General features: G+C 39.4%; 1 protein-coding gene across 2 annotated transcripts in view; it reads left to right on the forward strand.

The window, feature by feature from the left end:
- Positions 1 to 20,372, forward strand: part of ARHGEF10 (Rho guanine nucleotide exchange factor 10) — a 117,582-nt gene that overhangs the window by 53,593 nt on the left and 43,617 nt on the right. For both annotated transcript variants that reach the window (XM_075145183.1, XM_075145182.1), the window contains 5 exons: positions 69 to 185; positions 2,247 to 2,339; positions 3,817 to 3,987; positions 5,793 to 5,938; positions 8,905 to 9,080. In XM_075145183.1, coding sequence (XP_075001284.1) covers positions 69 to 185; positions 2,247 to 2,339; positions 3,817 to 3,987; positions 5,793 to 5,938; positions 8,905 to 9,080 — 703 coding nt within the window. The remainder of the gene's footprint in view (positions 1 to 68; positions 186 to 2,246; positions 2,340 to 3,816; positions 3,988 to 5,792; positions 5,939 to 8,904; positions 9,081 to 20,372) is intronic.

The following is a 20,372-nucleotide window of genomic DNA, read 5'->3' on the forward strand; positions in this document are numbered from 1 at the left end:
GTTTAGATAGTTATGCTTTCAGGGATCTTTTGTATTTATAGTTAAGGTTTACCTTTTTATGTTTTCAGTTTTCTAAATCTATGGTATTGGATGCGTACAGCGAATACGTAAACAACTTCAGTACAGCAGTAGGGATTCTCAAGAAAACCTGTGCCACCAAACCTGCCTTTTTAGACTTCTTAAAGGTGAGTTCATTCAATCTTAAGCCAGCTGGGCATATGATATAAATAAGACAGTATAAATTATAAGTTAGGAGGAAATTTAACTGCTGATACTGTATATTGTGTGACTGTTTTAAGGACTTTGGTTTTATGTTTTATGGGTTTGGCACAAAAAGTCCCCAGAGAATTCACTTCCTCTACAATATTTTCAGAATAATAACACAATGTTAGATCTAGGATGTATTTTGAAGTGCAGAGTGGTTTTGTTGTTGTTCAGATCAGTTTATTGGTGTTTGCATGACTGTACTTGGCAAAACATTGGGATTCTTTCATAGCAGGTGAGCTTCAAATAATAGCTCACCATCTGAGGCCTTTTCTTATTTGGGATTTATTTTACTTCTAACTTCTTTATTGTACTGTGCAGAGTAGTGTAACTAGATTTCTGTTTCACAACAATTTCCTGGTATTTTGAAAATCATGTTTCCAATTTGGGGTTGAAATTGAAAATTTTTTGTGCAGAATGCATACTACCTTGATGAATGTGATGCTTCTGATGACGTGCATCGAGAGCCTGGTATATGCAGCAGAAGTGCTGCGAATCTGTAGGGATGATACCTTACAGGGAGTTCACAAAATCCATTGCAAGGCTTTTAGGCTGTCTGTGATGCTGCTGAGAGCGTGGAAGCTCAGCTTGTCCCATTCCCCGAGAGTCCTGGATTGAGTTGTGCCTCTCAGAGCTGTTGCTCTGTCAGGTCTGTTGCAGTGGTCCACCAAACACTGAAATTGGGTGCCCTAGGCAAACTAAATAGTGAAGCTCTTTACGTTGCCTAGAGGAGAGTGGCAGGGGGGCTAATTCCTAATCTGTCTTCAGATCTTAAAATTAACTAACAACTTTTTGGAGCATGGCCAGCACTGCACAGGATTATATTCTGGAAGCCTTAGGCACCACGAAGATCCAACTCTCTAGTGAGCGTGTAGTCACTTCATACCTCTCTCACTGTTAAAAGCCCATTGTTCCAATAGAGGCATAACTTAGACCTCTCATCTCTGCTTGTCATCACTGCTTGTCATTGTCGGCACTGGTACTGCTCAGAGCTGGGGACTCACAGCCAAACTCTGAGGACAAAAGACATTTCTGTACTTTCCTTTTTTTGTTTGCCCACCAGCAACAAAGACCAGAATCTTCACTGCTGCTGTTTGGGCAAAAAAAAAAGTTTGTGGAGATAAGTATGGAAACAAATTGTTGCGAAGGTGATAGTTGTAGCAATAAATAGCAATTTAAGCACAACACCCGTTTAATATTGTTTGGGTTTGCTTTGTTTTTAATATTGAGTATTTCCTCTATTCTCCTTGTTTTGGGTTAGCTGTGATTCTGGCCAAAATATTTCAAAATGCTGAAATGTCTTATACAAACAGGGCTTTTCTGTACATGCAAGTGAAATTTGTCTGGCTTTATTTGCCAGTCCCAATAACCAAAATAGTGGATTCTTATGTTTTTCTTTCCAAACAGAAATCAATGTTCTTTTCCTTAGTTTCTCTTAATAAAGAAAATGAAAATCTCTTTATGTTTGCATAGCACTGAGATTATGACGTTTTCCTTAGATTTCCTCTTAAAAACACGTAAGTAGTTAGAGATTTATAGTCTCTTAGTCCCAAGAAACAGAGCAGCAATAGTAAATTACGGACTATAAATCAACAGATCACTTACATTTTTCAGATTTAACCTTGAACAAGTATATCCCTTTGTTGTGCTTGAAGTTAAGCAGACATTTCAGTGCACTGCTTATGTAAAAAGCATGAATGTGCTATATCGATGTATACATCAGTGCTGCATTGCTGGTGCGGGTTTATCCCGGCTGTATTTATTTAAGGAGGAGATTTCAGTTCAGTGATGTGCCGTCATTTTAATAATGATTTTTTTTAAAGATTTGATATTTTAAATGAAATCTTTATAGTAAATGGAATCTTTACAGTACCACTGTTACAATTAATGTTAATGACGTAGGACAATTTTCAGGAAATGTTTTCCTTTCGTTCTGGAAATATGCTCATGGTAGTAAACAGTGTGGCTTTCTTGCATTGCAGCAGTGCCAAGAGTCAAGCCCCGATCGAATTACACTGTATGGTTTAATGATGAAACCTATCCAGCGCTTTCCACAGTTCATTCTACTATTGCAGGTAAATAATGTTTACCAAAGGGATGCTCTTGTTGCATTCTTATGTGGTTTGCTTGTGGGATTGCATGGTAGCTGTCTTCTGGAGGAGCACACACTGTAGTGGAAGTGACACTGTGGATCATGGGGGAATTAGAAAGAAAAAATTTCAGTGCATCATAACATGCTGATCTCGTAGTCCGATTGCAGGGACAGGCAGAAAATACACTGCAGGAAAATCTTAGTAAACTAGATTTACTCTAGATTACTTGCTAGGTTAGATTTAGCTTGTAAATCACTGCAGTAGAGCTGTAGTTCAAATGTGCTACTTGTTCATATCAGTTTGTAAGCTAATAACACTTCAAAACACCGCTGGGAACTTTGTGGCATTACTTTCCATTTAAGAAAAATACAAGAGGATCTAAATCATGCCTTGGATAATTCAGAATATACATGGAATGTGGAACAAAAGCATGCTCTCTCCCTGACTACTTGGCTTACAGGACCTGCTGGAGTGTGTTGCAGCTTCCTTCTGACCTGCAGAGTCTTTTTTCTTTCCCATGGAAACTGATGATTTGACAGGGAGTCCTTGGGTCTCTTCTTAACAGGGAGTCGAGCTGTAGGAAGGGCACAGTTCCCCAGCGCAGACCTGCTCCAGACCAACTTACGCTGTTTGTAACTCCTTCCAGACCATGGCAGGTCTATCCCAGCGAGCACTAAGAGTTAGCTGTGTTTCGCAGGTGCCACAGAGGAGGACAGGCTTTGGGATGCAGGTCCAGGAATTACTCTGGGAGACGGAGCAGAGGTGGTCATAGGGGGAGCATGCGGGTAGCTAGTTGTGGCAAGAGTTTTTGAGTTAGAAATGGAGTTTATTGCAGCAGGAAGCCGTAGTGAATACGTAGGGATTTTTAAGCACTGTGGGAAAGAAGCAAAAATTTCATTCAAATTGTTCCACTGCACGCCTACAAAACGGAAAGATTTTTAGAGGCTCTTGCAACCTCCATTGAAGTAATGTCTCCTACTTCGGGATGAGCATGCTGTCAGTGTTTTAGTGAGGAATCATAACAGTAATAAAGATAATACAATATTATTATGATAGTAAATATCAGAAAAGTTTAATTTTAAATCATTGTTTACAGACACCTACATATTATACTCTAATATTGATTTTCAAATTGTGCTTAATATTATGTGCATTTTTTAATTTACCTTTACATTTGCATTTCTTAACTTATTTTCGAGTTCCTTTGCTGTACTTTCTTCCTGTAAATAAGCAAGTATGTGACCCCATTCAGTATCTTTTTTAAGAACTGTTAAGGTATTCAGGAAAATAAGCGATGTGCTGTCTGAATATTCATTAGGTGGTCATTGGTCTTGTTAGTTAGTAGTGCTTGGGTAAACAACGTAGCAATAACATTACATCTTGTAATCTTTTGAACTTGACTTTAAAATTAAAACTGATTTTTTAGATTTTTTTTTTTTATTTTATTACTTCCCCTCAGGATATGTTGAAGAACACTAATAAAGGACATCCCGACAGATTACCTCTACAAATGGCTCTTACAGAACTCGAAACACTGGCAGAGAAGTTAAATGAAAGGAAAAGGGATGCCGATCAACGCTGTGAAATAAAACAAATAGCAAAAGCAATGAATGAACGTTATCTGAACAAGGTTAGGAAGTAATGTGAAGCAACAAGGTTAGGAAGAATGTGTGATGGAAGAGTCAGTATATTATTAGTTTCTGGGCCTTGAGCAATCTTTAGAACAGACACCAAAGAGACACCTGAAGTTTTTCTGTGGGGTCATTCTAGTGGTAGGTGTGAGATGTGAGCTACCTCCAGGACTGAATAGGCTCACTAGTTAAACCACTGTGTGCTGGAGCAGGCGACATGCTGAAATAGCAGCAGCAGTATTAGTGTCCTTTGGCAGTGTATAGATAAAGCTGTGGCCTTGTCCTGTAGTAGTGTCTCATGCACATCTTCTGATAAATTCAAAATTCAATTTTGAATTTATTCTGGAACTGAGGAATTACTCCTGTATAAAGGAAGGAACCAGTTCCTTATACTGCAGTGCCTCTGACTATGGAGCAGTTCAAGATACGCTATTGAATGTGTCCAACATCTTCCTTGTTTTAAGGAACATCCCAGTCTATTTCATTCATGTGTTCAGATCATTCAGTAGAAATGTCTTTAAAGAACTGTGGAAGACATTCAGTAGGAAGGAAGTAACAATCTTCATTTGAGTTTGTCAGTAGTGCATACTGTGGATATATGTATGCTTGTCTTATTTGCATCATATGTTTCCTCCTTTCCCATGAGACGGGGCATAAATACTTCAATTACTGCTTTCATGAAGTTACAGGTGATTATACTGGACTCATTCTGGGATGGAGTAATGGGGGCATGCTTAAGGAGTGCAAGGAGTATTTTTGTTTGTGATGCATAAAAACATAGTTTTCAGGAAAGAAAGCAGTCAACCAGAACACACTTGTTTTAGGCTATTTATAAAAAATGGGATACTGAATTTATTGTCACACTGGAACAGTATTTCCATTCTAAGTGCATTAGAAGATGGATTCAGACATTTTACTTTCTAGTTTTCATACTCCTGCTTCTTGTGCAGGAGTTCAAGACACAGAACATGTGTTTTAAGAGGTGCTACAGGTTTCTCTTTGTTAGTCTATATAAACGGTAAAATCTTGTATGTTCTGCATGAGGGGGACAAATTGAGATATACCTGGATGGTGACTCCAAATTACGTAGGGCCCTGTGTGCTTTGTGGCTTAATAGTTTTGGAACAATGCCAGGCAGGGTGAAACAGGCGGTGAAGGAGGTGGATGAATAGGAAGTGGGTGAGTTACAGACCATTTTGTTCTCTTGGCCACTACGGAGGTGTATTTGACCTGTGGGGAATCAGTTCATGCTTGCACACAGTGCTGATCCTCAGCCCTTGAAGGCAAACAGCAGGAGCAATTTACAGGCCATCCATCTTTTGTACATGTTACCTTCCTGGCAGCCTGTGGAAACTTGCCAGCCGCGCTCCTCAGCTAGCTCTGTGAGCCCCCGTGGACAGAGCAGGCGGGAACGCTCTTCCTCCTCCCACCCTGACTTCCCCTTTTGGGATGGCTGGGACCATGCATAGCACTTAAATGGGCTGTGAAAAAAGGGATGAGGGAAGGAAACAACAGAAATTATGGAAGCTATGATTTTTTCCACTAGGGGACCTAGATTTTCAAAGCAATAACGTTCCATATTAAGACCGAACACCCCTGCAGGCCGTATTGCTGGCAGCAGAAGTTACTGTTTCTCTAAATGAAAAGCAAATCAGTAAAGAGGCTTAATTCACTTGGCAAATCCACCTGCAAACGCTTGTATTAGGATGGCAAGTGATAACCCATTGTATTTTCTTTTATTTTTTGCACAGGATATTAGATGTACCATGTATAATATACAATGTTGATTATTTTTAAAATCTAGCTACTCAGCAGTGGAAACAGATACCTCATACGGACTGATGATATGGTTGAGACGGTTTACAATGACAAAGGAGAAATTATCAAAACCAAAGAACGACGACTTTTCATGTTAAATGATGTGCTGATGTGTGCAACAGTAAATATTCGGTAAGACTTGAGTCATATTTTTTAAATGATCATTCAAGCTTCAGCTGGAATAAATGACACTGAAATTTTTTTTAATTGTTGTTTTTACTATGGCTAATGATTTCTAACAGTAGCCATAATAAATGGATAACTTACAGTCCTCTAAATTGCCTGCTGATGTTTGGAAGTTCTAACGTAAATTTGTAAGAAAATTATAGCAATTGGAGATTACAGATAGAAATGCTCTTTAGTGTCTAGTTATTGCTGCGTATTAGTTTTTAAAGGAGTGCAGGCATGCTAAGGTAGGATTCTTTTCTCTTCTTCCTTAAACTCATACTGTCACACACACAAATCTGTAACTTGACACAAGTTGCAAATTAAAAAAAAAAGAAAACAAACACAAAGCCAATGCATGTAGCTAGAAAAAACCTGGGACTCACTAGCAAAGTTCCAGCTGGGGAAGGGTTTTTTTCTCTGAGACTAAACATTGAAGGATTAAAGCTGAGGTGCTTTGAAGAAAGCATTTTTTCATAGTGCCTTCTGTGTTTTAGTTGGCTGTAATTATTACTGTTACTATACCTTTGTGTATGCCAAGGTCACACGCACATTCAAATGTTGTTTGTATCATAAATTACTTTATGTGATGGTACATTCTGACAGAGAAAATGTAGACCATTAAAATCTTCCAAGAACAGCTTTTCTTAAGCGTGATATGAGTTTATATCTTAGTTCATTACTGAAATATGAATACAGTACATATTTTTGTAATTGTGTGAATGCTTGGTCTCATGTTAGTGAGTGAGAAGTGCCATGTATTAACTGCACTTCAGAAAATGCACAAGCTTATGTCCAATTATCGTAGGAATTGCGACTTTTTACTCCTTTACAATTTATTCATTTCTATAGTAACACCTGGATATTTTCTTATGATTGTTTGGGAGAAAATTGCTTTTAACCATTTTATCTTTTCCATGACATCATCGTCTTGGATTTTTTTTGTAATTGTCCCTGAAGTGGCAACATGCAGTCTGTTTTCATTTTCCACGTGAAAAGTTCATGATTATGCAAAGTCTCTGTGTTCCTTATTAAGTCAACAGTTCTAGTTATCACTAACAGCACTGTTGTTTCTGTGGGCATTAACTGGTTCTGAGCAACGTCATTTGGGATGGTAATTGGGCATGTGTGTGTCATGGGGGCTTGCTAACTCTGAAAAAGTTTAATTATGGTTTTCTCTAGCAGTTCAGGTTTGCTTTCCAACCCGCTTATTTATATAACAGTGGGATTTTAGAATACTTGAATGCATTTCTAGCTTTATTCACTAGCAGAAAAAGGGTTTGTGACTTCCTTGGGGTGTTCAGTTGCAGGTGGGTCCACCTGCAAGCTGTGTGTGTTGGATTCATGGACTGCTTTTATATTTTTAGTGCAGAAGGAACTACCTTTGTCATGCAAAATATAGTTATGGACTGAAGGAAATCAACTGCCAAATTTCACCTGTATCCAGTCCAGAATTTTTGGTTCAAAATAAGAGTATGCTATAGAATGTTCCCCTTGCCTGTTGGGCTCATGTAGGATGAGCTTTATTTCTTTTCATTTTAGCTGTATAGAAGTTAGGCATCTTACCTAAGCTAGGTTTCTGTTATAGCAATGGTTTTCAAGGTGCATGCCTGCAGATTTACCCGGAGCTGTAGACTTCTTCAGAAACTTGACACTTAGCTGTGCAGTATCTATCAGCTCACTTTTCTTAACCACCTGTTGTCCAACCTTTACAGAAAAAGTCAGATGTTCCAGGAACCTGGGGACCATTGGTTCCAGACCAATTTTGTATAGTTGTCAAAAGTACATGACCCTCAGAAGGTCCTTCTTCACATGTAGTCTAGATGACCGTCTCTAACCAGAGACCTAACTTTTTTAAGTAGCAGGAGTTGGACAGAGTGGATGCTATCCCTAGTGAGTGAACAGCTGTGTCCTGCCTTGTCTTGTTTTCTTTCTTCTGAACTAGATCAAGAGTTTATAAATATTTACTTAAGCTGTGGCACTTGTGGTTTTTGTTCATACTTGCCTCTTCAACGAAACAAAAGTATGGCTGTGTTGTGAATAGGTAGCTGAGTAGCTGAATATGAGCATTAAGGTACTGTTCACAATAAACATGTTTTGGTGATTTCTCCCAAGCATTTAACTTATCTATTTCAGTCATGCTTTCTGTGAAGTAAACCTTTTTTGTTCACTTTAACATCTCTTCTGTCCTTTATAATAAGTGTTTGTTATATGTGCTTGAATGTGAATAAGGGAATGAAGGAAACAAAGGAAAAGGAGTATTAATGCCATTTCTGTTCCAAGTGAGCTTCCTCAGCATGCTGTTTCCTCTGAAATGCCTGTTGTGATACACACTTCCTTTAGCAGCAGCAGCAGCTCATGTGGGATTGCTCTCAGAAGCCACAGCAGTTGCAAAGGTCTGCTGTAAAGAACATCCTGGGCTGTGGGGCTCAGCAGAAATGTTAGCTTGTCAGCACCTGGGAGGTTACGTTGCCCTTCTTGCTGCCAGTAGTCATTCAAAGGTCCTATCATCCATATTTCCCTAAACGTAGCAGTTACTTCTTTTTGGCACTGTTTCAAGTACTGACCTGAAAGACAGCACAATCCAAACGAATTAGGAAAAGATGGAGCCACGGTATCATCCTAAGCACTTGTGTAAGTATATCAAAATGCACGTTCATCTTAAAAGACAGTCATTTATGTTTTGTTATAGAAATGTAGGGACTGTTGTTGGCAGTCCTACACTGTTTGTAAACAAGATTATCTGCACCTGCATAGCTGTTCTTTACACTCTCAGGAAAGGTCAGTCACAAAAGTCAGCCTGGTGCATGTATGTGTTTAAAGTTGTGCATGGTACTCAGACTGATAAACAGCAGATTTTAGAAGCTAAAATAATAAATAGGATGCCATGAAACACAGTTGCTTGTCACAGCAATAATCTGTGCATCTTCCAGCTCTTCCTACGAAAGCAGCGGCACCGTGACAACTGGCCAAAGGTATTTATTGAAGTGGAGCGTACCGCTGGGGCAAGTGGAAGTCATAGAGTATGGCAGCAGCGAGGGCCAAGGAGAGAACTGCAGGTTTCCATCCCAGCACTCTGCTGAAAATGTCGTCATTAACTCTAAGCCAAGTAAGTGACAGGAGTTACTGACTTTCACAGACTTCTTTGTTAAAATCCATCTTTGAATGTCAGTGGACTACTGAAAACAAAGGAAAGCATTTTGTGCATGAGGACTTCTGTAATACGAACAGTAATATAACCTCTTTCTTTGGAAATTGAGAATCCATAAAGTGACAGCCAGTCTCCTGCCTGGCAACATGAATTACTTGCGTTTGTATGGTTTAGTTTTATGCATGAATGCATAAAGAGTTTTAAAGCATGAATGTGTGTGGGCATGCAAAAAGGTGGTTTTGGTATGGTGTGCCAGCTGTCCCATGGTAGCTGGTCATGCATATGTTCTTTATCCCATAGTTAAAGCAGTGAAGTTTATCTCAATAAAAATGACCAGCCACCTCGATGCTGTGGAATAAGAGTCTGGGCACAAGTGGTTACTGCAGGGTAGAAGTTACTTCTCTCAAGCCGATAGTATCCCACCCTTCAAAGATAATAACAAATGCTTCAGAAAAAAACTTCAATTTTCATTTTAATTAAGGTTTTTGAAACAATATGCCAGTAGGTAATTTCCTCCTAGCCTCTCTCCAAAAACAACCTCAAGCTCTGAAGTCTGCAAGTTCTTTCTGTGTTTGTTAATCCCTCCTATAAGCCTGCCAACTAGCCTCAAGAGATGTATGAATTTCAAGAGTTTACTCGGTAGCCAGCCTTTCATATATAATGAGTTATTTTTATATCCTGTATTTGCCTAAATATTGTATTTTTAAGTGCATTTAATATATGTAGATTGTGATCCCTATTAATAGACTATAATTTACATGGGTTTCAGTGCTAGCTCTGGGCATTATTTCACACTACATTTATTTAATATTGTACCCTTAGCCTCATGAATTTTCCCACAGTTGTGCTGCAAGGAGACATAAATGTTACACTTCAGAACGGTCTGAGGTGCAGCTGCAGCAGTTAATACCCCTCATATTCTCCAGGATGGTTATTGTCAGCTCCTCCCTTTGTAAATAGCCACAGAAAATTCTTATAGGTACTTATGTCTCAGTTTCAAGGGTGACTTCATTCTTGCAGCTCCTTTTAAGCATTAATGGGCTACTTAGACAATGAGATTAAAGCTCTTATATTATCATTTACCAGCTGCTGTATGCATGACCCTGAGAGGATTGTATATAAGGGAGCGTATTACTTAGAATTGGGCGTCCCTCTCGTAGGTGAGTGTGGGAGGAACAGCTTGTTGAGTATTCCTACTGTGACTTTGTGCAGCGGCTTCACAGCCGATCAGACCAAATCCTTGCCTGTCAGCAAGATTAGATGCGGAAGTGGAGCATGAGGGGAGAAAGAAAAACCCTCATCCAAACAGTAGAAACTACTTGAACCTCTTGGCTTTGACGTTTCTCAGTTTCATGATGTTTGGTGACAATATCACAAAAAAATGAAATTACTTTGTACATCATTCGTGGTCTCAACCTTCAGGTTAAATGGTACTCAATAGGTAAAAGATGAGCTGAACTAATTGTTCTCTTGGTAAGCTCTGATCATTGTATTAATTCAGTCTTCTCCTAATAAAAGGGATCAAGTATAAGAATTAAAAAGAATATGGAGGATACTGGTTATACAAATGAATAAATCTTCCCTCAGCTTTAATCAAACGTTTCTGCCAAGTGGTCCAACTAAACTGAATATAATCAGTCATGAAAGAAGAAGAGCATAGCCTTGCTATTTGCATATACTGTTGTGTCTGCTGTTACTCTGAATGCAGACTTATCTGAATTGGCCTGTATAGACAAGTTTGAATATACACCTAATTGTGTTAGTTATTCTGTAGAGTTGCCCCCTTAGTTCCAGTCTTCTTGGCTGCTAAAGATTACGATTACAGAAGCTCAGAAAGTACAGCCTTCCTGCAAAGGGAAAGGACTGGTAAGACTTTGTGTAATAGTTCACTGTTGCTTGTTTATTTGCACCTACCAAGATGCGGCATTTTATAGTTGATGATGGCACAATCTTTATCATGGTAGTATTGCATCGTTGGTGAGGCTGTTGGGTATTTATCACAAATTACAAAGCACTACCAGTAAAGTATTGTCATTCTCTGCCTGAAACTGCATGATTTCGCAGTCGTCATAAAGTTATATTATGTTTCTCTCTGTTTTCAAAGTATACCAAGGAACTGCTGTGGTGAAATCTCAGTGCCCTCACAGAATGTGATTTTAATAACACCTAATGATCAAGAACAATTTGGAATGCTGCAGGCAAAATCCTGCTTCCATGATATAGAACCATGTCTCAGACCTTATTTTCAGCTCTCATTTCCAGTTTGTGGGAACTGGAGAGATACAGAATAATGATGATTCTCTGTAAAAGTATTAAGTAGTAGGGGGGTCACCTCTTCCATTTCTGGAGGACTGAGAAAAGTTGGTTTGTATCTACAGCGCACCAGATTAAGTAGTGTAAGGTTGATATTCTCACATTACTGCTGTGATTAGCAAGGATTCTTGATGGATTCTGGTTGTGCCCTTGTGAGGATTACTGGTTGTTGGTTACATTTCTCTTATCATGGCACTTTTTTCTCCACCAAAATCCTTTTTTGTGAGGAGGCAACTGTCATAAGCGTATCTTGCTATTTATTATTGGGTAAATGCAATTGGTCCTTTCACCTTTCTACAACGCTGCAAAAAAGGATAGTATAGTTCAAAGATGCAAACTTTACTTTGGGTGCTACAGAGAAATTAATAGCTGAATCTGAATTCATCTCGTTACGGGCTGTAATATGCAACTGCTGAAAGTTTGAAAGGTTTTATAAGTACATATAAATCAAGGGCATGTTTTACTACTGTTCTGAGGTAGAAAGCAAGGGCTGTGTGAACTTGGTTTTCACTTGGCAAAATCATCAATTTGCAGTTTTCTACCCAGTTCTGCTTTGCATACCATTCTTTTGTCTCTGAATTATAGAGAACACATTTAGGGGATATTAAGTTCATGTCTTTTTTTTTTTTAAGCCCTTTGTCTTTTGGCAGGAGAAACTGTGTGGCCTGAGGGTGTGGGGGAAGCAGGAAAGTTTTCCTGGAGTGTATTCTGCTATGCTGCTCCTGCCCTTGATGTGCTTTTGCCTTATCCCTATTGTTCTTCCCTAGCACCAAAAGTAGACTACGAGTTCTTTTAGTTATGAACATGAAGAAGGATTGAAGTCTCAGCTGTTTGGCAGAGTCCTTTGTTTCTATGGTTCTAATATTGTTTCCGAGTAGAGTGCAATTGTGTTTGCTTCCTGCAACCATATTTAAAGCAGAAAACATTTCACATTCTCAGTCTTCAGAAAAAAATAGCATGTTTATCTGATCGCATTTCTTTGAGCAAATCAGGCAAAGTCTGTTTCATGTATTGGAGTTAGTCTTGCTTGAAAGTCTGTGAGTATGAGTCTCTGGCATCCCAACTGGACCATTCCTGTGGAAATAGTTATCTTAACTCTGTATGCCAAAGAGGCCTGATGTGTTAATTTTCTTCTGTAGACACATTTGCAAAAAGATGCAAGAAAAAGTTCTTCCCTAGTAAATCCACATGCTGTTTCTGGTAGGCTTTTGCTGTTCTCCTCTCCTTCCCAACTGGTCCATGTGCAGAAGCACAGACACATTCATAGTACTGAAAAGTTGAATTAATATAGGAAAATAATTTTTGGCATGAACAGGAAGTTGTATATTCTTGGTTTTGATTTACTTGTGCTGGAAGAATTGTGTTGTGTAATGGAGTTCAGTAAGAGGTATTTGAAGCATGTTTTAGGTCGTTATGGGAGCATTTGACTTGTTTTTATGGTAAGATATGAAAACTACTGTAATGGTAGGTGAGGTTGCTAAATGGAAGAAACAAGAACAGTGATTCAAGTCCTGAAAAGAACTCAGCAAAAGTATTATGTAATATGGGGATGACCCTGGGTTATAAATGATTGAAAAGCTCAAAAGGAGAAACTTTCCTTAATTACTTGTCTTCCTTATGTAATGTTAACTATTGAATTCTGTTCTTCCACACAGTTGTGTTGATGCATGCGTTGATTTCACCTCCTCTGTTTGTGTACTACTGAGAGTAATGGATTCAGCATTCACATCTGGGATACTGGTTTGGTTTTCTTTTTCTTTTTTGTTTTTTTTTCCAAGATAGCTATAGGTAACCCATTTATTATGGACCTGGGGAAATGAACATCAAGGTTAAGGCCTTCTGAATTTTAGTATTTGCTCTGACCCAAGTTTGCTTGTATGTTCATGGGTGAGTCTTGTTACTTCTGTACCTCAGTTTCCCAACGTATAAAATATGCCGTGCTCTAGTGGGAACCCTAAACGCTCAAAGGACCACCTCAGACATCTAATGGGTCTGAAGGGAGTTTAATGGAGACCACAGATCACTTAAACATTCCCACAGGTATATTGGTATCTTTGATAATCATGTTATCTCATAGAGGAATTGAAAGAGTAATCAGTGACTATTCAAGTACTAGGTTATTGCTAGCTTTATTTTTGTGAATTTTCTGTCTTTATTTGTTATTTTAGATGCTGTAAACATCTAAGGCAATTAACGCATTTGTTCTGATGTTATCTTTTTTGCTAATACACGCTGCTTCATCCTGAATGATCTTTAGTAGTTGAAGGGATTTATCTGCTGGCTATTTCCTTGGGGTTTTGGTTTACTGGAAATTGTTTTTTCCGTTGGCTTTTGAAGAAGTTTACTGCATAGCTATATCCTAGTGAATGATACTCATTCAATCAAAAAGGGTGATAAGTTGGACTGAATTTATGGAAAGAGGGCATCAAGAAAGTTAAATGTTACCTGTACACTTCTGATAAAAAAGAGGATGGGTGAGATGGGACAGACTTTTTAGCAGGGCTTGTAGCGACAGGATAAGGGGTAATGGTTTTAAACTAAAAGAGGGTAAATTTAGACTAGATATAAGGAAGAAATTTTTTTATGATGAGGGTGATGAAACACTGGAACAGGTTGCCCAGAGAGGTGGTAGATGCCCCATCCCTGGAAACATTTAAGGTCAGGTTGGACAGGGCTCTGAGCAACCTTATCTAGCTGAAGATGTCCTTGCTCACTGCAGGGGGGTTGGACTAGATGACCTTTAAAGGTCCCTTCCAACCCAGACTATTTTATGATTCTATGGGTGAAAGAGCAATGAATACAACTTGGTTTTTAATGTCATATTAATATGACATATTTTAAATATGCCTTTCAAAAAATATAAAAAGTATAGTCAAAGGTAAATTTGTAACTTCTTATGGAAATGTATTATATTCCCCTCTAGAAGAATCAGAAGTCGACCTTCACTTGCAAGTCATCCATCTATACATAAAATCACTGAAAATACATGTATTTCACTGCCCTTTAAAGGGGAACATAGGAGCACAAGTCAAATATACTGGCCAGAGTTTCAGTTTCTCAGACTCCTGGCACGTGTTACGACAAGTTTGCAGCACATTCCGCAAACTGTTGATGGCTCATGAAATGCGGTTTCTGTGCCGAGATGAATGCCTTATTGGTTCCACAGTGATGGTGACCACCCTGAGTTGTCTGTTCTCTGGTTGCCAAGAATAAAAAGGGTAAGCTGTAAAAGTTTTTCACAGCGGTTTTATTTAAGAAGACCAGACTACAGAGACTCTGAAGAAGCAAAGGGAGAGCGCTAAGCATCCTGCCATTTCTGGGTGGAAAACCAGTGCCTGTCAGCAGTGTTCTGCTGCTGATCATGTTGACTAGGAGGCATACACAGCATATTCTATTACTTAAGCAAAGAACCATTTAATTTGAGCCATATGGCTAAAGGCTGAAAGAGAAAATGAACAAGATCCATCTGTACTATATATCATGCAGTGATGAGCGTGGGAGATAACAGTACAATGAAAAAACAGGTTAGCACATTTATGTCTATGGCTGCAATTTAGTGGTTTTTTTTGTTTCACACGTTTACAGTTCATAACTGAGATCAAAGCTCAGCACTGCTAAACCATGGCTTCCCTCCTTTCCTGGTCAGACTTCCAGGGATACATTTTTACTCCCTTTCCACTCGCCAGTGGTTTTGCTCTGTGGAATTTGTTTATTGTCACATGTAGTAGTGACGACGCTGAAGCGCAGGCATGATTCCTCTCTTCCAAGTTTCCTTCTCCTTGATGCAGTCACTTTGTGTAGGTCTCTGAGTGTTGCCAGGGAAACAGGTGGGGATATTTGATGGGCTACAGTGTGCATTTGTGTTTCTGTCAATGTCTTGCTCAGTGGAGGAACAGCTCTTCTCAAAAACAGAAAGAGTGCTGCTGTGGTGGGCATTGCCATTAAAGCTGTTTTTTGCTGGTTTGTCTGATGAAAAATATAGAATTGGGGAAGGAAGAAAAAAGTCAGCTTTATCATCACTTTAAGGCTGGATAATTGTAATACAATGTCCAGAGTAAGCAAGACTAAATATTAAGTGGCTCATCAACTCTAGCATTGGTGATAAGGTTTTAAAAAGGATGATGTGGCATTAATTGCTAGGTGAACTAAATTTCATCTCTTGAAATATGTATAGAGTAATAATGTAAATCGTTATTTTAAAACTATTGAAAACAGTATTGTACACTAAAGGAGATGTAATATGTTCATAAATGTAAACTAGCATTGATATATGCAAACAAAAGACCAGAGATTTTAAATAAATCTAACTCCAAATAGCCTGTTCAGCTGAGCAAACTGGGTGACATTAAACAGTTCACTTGTTAAGCGGATATATGTTTCTAGCTGATGCATTAGGCGTAGAATAAATTACGTGTTACATGTTTGTCTCACCCACTTAGGATGACAGTCTTCTTTTTGCATTTTGTATTCTTTATAGTGGTTGTAGGTCTTGATGTTCACCTCCTATAAACCTTTTTCTGTGTTGCTAGGGGTCTCATCCACATCTTGACACAAAGTATTAAAATGAGTAGAAACCTAGCTATAAGCAAGTGGGTGTGAAAGAGGGAGGTAAGCTCCTCACAGTACAATTTCCACATGAGTTCTTGTAGATGTCTGGTGGGAACTCCGGTGTAAACCTCTGGAAGCTTGGCCAGTTTACAATCACCTGCAGACCTGTCTTGAGATCCCTGCAGTACTTTCATCATTTAAACGCCTTCGCATGTATACTTTCACTGCCTGTTTCTATCAGTGTTTATCTTCTCGCATCCAGTTCCTCTCTTGCCCTTCGTGCCCATGCAGGCACATCCCAGAGGTTCTGTGGAGGGCAGGGGCTTCCAGGTCCATGCTGCCCTCAGCCTTCCCCTTTGGGACCTGTGAGAGGAAAGGGCTACGGCACCTCTTTTCTTTCACTCTAAAGTCTCTGTGCTTCCAGGATTTTTCTTCGTCATGGGAACAGAGCCAGGAACTGGAGTTTCTCTGCTCCATACCTGCTGTCAGTACATAGTCCAGGAAGACAGCTGACCGTTGTCCCGGCAAGCGTGGTGTCGAGGAGCCAGGCTGTGGGGTCTACACTTGTCAGCGTATCGGAGCTCCGGTGTTTCTCCCTCCTGTTCCCTACTGCTTTCTCTTCCTTCCTCATCTCTGGCACAGCACAGCTGCTTCTGTCAGCAGGAAAAATATTTATGGCATTTTATCTCTGAAATTCCCTGTGCGGTCAGGATTAGCTGGAGTTTAATATAATCCTGAAGCCACGCTCTCAATGTATGAGCTACTTTTCACCCTCTCAAGAGGCTTTGTGTTTCCTTGGAGTTCTTGCATATTTTTACTCACAAATGGTATAGCCCTATGAATTTAATACCTTACTAAGTATTTGCAGTTGCAAGATATTGATTTTATCTTCACATTGCTCAAGCTGTGTAAATAAGCAGTTTTGTGGTTGGACTGTAGTTTTTGTGTAACTTGTTTCTTTGGTGTTCAGATCTGATACAACGAGCATATAGCGAGACAGGTCTCAGCATTTATGTAATTACCAGTTGGAAGCAAGGTATTAACAGCTGACAGGGAGGTGAAGCATGTTAAAAATACTTTGTCAGAGTTGAGACTTGGGAGGTTTGTTTCCCAGCTCTGCTCTATGTGTACTGGGTGGCATGTGGTACTTGGTTCTTTGTCTGTGATTAGGACTTGCAGAACTCCCCTATCTTGCATGGCAGTGAGAATAAATACATTAAAGAGTTTCAGAGGCTCAGATTATCAGATTTAATAATTAAGCTCATAAAGATTACCTTTAGGTGCTTACATGATTAAAGTATGATTAGACCAAATAATGTCATTTCATGTTTATGATAATGCTCTTCATGTGGGTTGATGATGATGATACGTCCTGACTATATTGGTAATTAGGCTTGCTTACCCCATGTCTGAATTTAATAGGTTGTGTTCTAGTAATCTCAGGGTTTATTGCTTATCATTTAGTACTCTGTACATGTTTGTGCTGCTTCTTCCTGCACTAAGTTACTAAACCTAATTTAGGGTTATGCTGTAAAGCTATGTGTGAGTATCTGCTCAGCTTTTCATTGATGGCTTCCAACTAAGCTCTTGTTTCCTGAGATCATTCCTGACTTCCCATTTGCTTCAGTTTCCAAACCTGGAGACTGATACCACTCTCTAAATATTTGTGTAGTTTGGACCCGAGAGTATGATGTAATCTCAGGTGAGCTACAGTTGAGCTACGGTGGCTCAGATTTTTCAGGAGCATGCAACTGTGGAAATTGAGTTGGATTTGGCGTGAAAGAACAAACAGAGGTAAGGCTGAAGGTCTGCTTTTCTCTTATGAACTTTAAATTAACCTGTGGGCTTGTTTAGGTCTTAAACCAGGATTTTGGATGCACAAGACTACTTTTTTTTTTTTTAACTGAAATTCCAATTGGCTGTTAAAATGCTCTCGTAAAGGAGAAATGAGAAAACATAACCCACCCACATGCTTGTCTGAGGTGTCTATGGAAACAGGAGCAGCATGAGTGAGCAAGTGGAAAGACACAAACAGGAGGAGGGTGGCGCTGGGGGAGCTGTCAAGGGCTTTGCTTACATAACGCAGTGTGCAGGAAGCTTGTAGTTCAGCATCTAAAAGTAAAATCTCATCTGCTTTGTCACTGGCTCTAACACTCGTATGGAATTTCCAGGCAGGAGGTATCAGAGGTACGGAGGTGCCTCCCTTGTGTATAGCTGGTGCTTGGATTTGTCAAGTTCTAGGCAAGAGAAGATTTCAGTGCATCAGGGGATCCTCATCACCAGCCTTCCAGCAAAAGCTAGGTGTTTTGTAAAGGGAAAAGGAATAATACTTAACAATGGGCATCAGTATCAATTGCTAAATGAATGACAACATTCCTGGTATTCTCAATATTCATAATCTTTTTGCCAGCTCTGTTTATCCGTTACTGAAATAGATGGCTTGTCATGTAGAAAATGTCATGTAAAGGTCTCCTTTCCTACTTGCGCTGAGAAAATTACTTTCACTAGGCCTCAGCTGCTGCTGTGCTGGCCGTGCAGGGAAGGAGCTGCAGCTGCTGCCGTGCTCCCCAGCAAAGCAGCCTGCTGCCAGAGGTGGGAATTCGCCCCCTCTGCCCACACCCAAGCAGCAGCACACAGACACTTCACTTGCACGTGTACATTTATGCACAACCTTCCAAATCCTAATTTTGCCCGAGCCAAGTTAAACTGACTTTAACCACACCCAGGGAGTTTCCTGCAGGCTTTGAAAATGCCTGGATATAAATAGGCTAAAATTGCTTCTATTTCAATTATAAGAACTACTTCAAACCGAGCAAAACTGGTGAATTTAAACACCAGGAAACAAGCAGGTAAAGTAAGTGTTTACTATTATACTCAAATATATCTCGGCTAAGGAATGATTGTTATAAAAAGCAGAATCTTCCCAGCCCAATTTTACATAGCAGCAAAAATCAATTTAAACTTCAACCTCCTTTCCTCCCTCTAAAGCAAGTGGCATTTTTGTTTTCTTTTTCAACCTTGAATATATTTCATAATAATGCTGAGCAAGGAATTAGGTATTTTTCATGAATTACTGGTTGTTGGCAGTAAACTTGCCTGTTGCAGGGAGGCATGAATTTCTCTGGTAGAATCTTAGCAACGAAGGAATTAAGTTGATGAAAAAAATTCCTGCTAACTTACACGTGGCCAAGATTTCACCTTTGATCTGTAGGTGGAATGCAAAAAACGTTGCCTCTGAAGCCCATATGTGGTTATTGGTTACAGCACACTGCCTTCTCTCCTGCCCGGGCACCGTCCTCTGTAACACGTAGGATGTGTAGAGCTGGGGAGAACCTTCTCTAAACTCATGAAGGGTTTTTTTTCACATTGGAAAAATAAGTTGTTTTGGAGCTTGATAATTAGCAAGAGTGGCTTAGAAAGGGGAAGAAAATGGCTTTATCGTTTGTGAAACATTTCAAAGTACAAAAAGAAACCAACCATGTATCTGCTTTGGAGTGAAGCCAAGAGTTTTTCAGTGCCTTCTATGGAAAAAAGAAAGAGTGAACACCCACCCCAAAATAGCTAGTAATCGAATGGTCAGGGAACATGTGTGGGCTGAAGCAGCCAGTCTTTGGCTGTGAACTGAGAAATGCATCTGATGAACAGACTCGTGTGCCCTCCCACCTCCTTCACCCAGGAAAACCCCTCCGTCAGACAATTCAGACCCAGTTCAGAGATGAAGTTGCTATAACTTGTAACTCATTATCCAAACACAAACCAAGTGGTCAGTTCTCAGAGAACTCTCTTCTGATGAGTCCATCATTGCTGATCTCTGAAGCCCGGTTATTTTTCTGTGTTCCAGTTTGTGCCCACTAAGGACCTCCATGAAAGAATGATACTAGTTGTGGCTATTGATCTAGTCCTTGATTGACTCTTAAAATTTCTTCTTAATTTGGCTGTTTGTCTGTTCTAGAACATCAGAAGATGGAAGCAGGCTTTCTTTAATTATTTATCGATTTGCTTTTTGGCTTCCTTTCCTGTGCTAAGAACATGGTTTTTAATGAGTGAGCCTAAAATGACTTCCATTTGGTTTTTCTGTGTGACAGAATTTCAGATGCCAAATTAGTTTATTTGCTTTGACACTCTTATTGCATCCTTTTTATCTTGACTTATTAAAAGCTTATAAAATATGCATGGTGCAGACAAAATAGACTCAGGTGACAATTGCTGAATGAAGTTCAAGATTTATGCCTTATTCCCAAGGCTGGAACAAGGATATTTGTAAGAGCATTTGAAGCTCCAGGAAGAGGATTGTAGAGGACAGCTCTTTTCAGGCATGGTGGATGTATATATTGCAGAGGGCAAGTCCATCTATGTAAGTAGTTAAAGCTTTCTTTATGGCCTCAGTTG

The sequence above is a fragment of the Calonectris borealis genome, chromosome 3 (assembly GCF_964195595.1).
Source record: "Calonectris borealis chromosome 3, bCalBor7.hap1.2, whole genome shotgun sequence".
Lineage (NCBI taxonomy): Eukaryota > Metazoa > Chordata > Aves > Procellariiformes > Procellariidae > Calonectris > Calonectris borealis.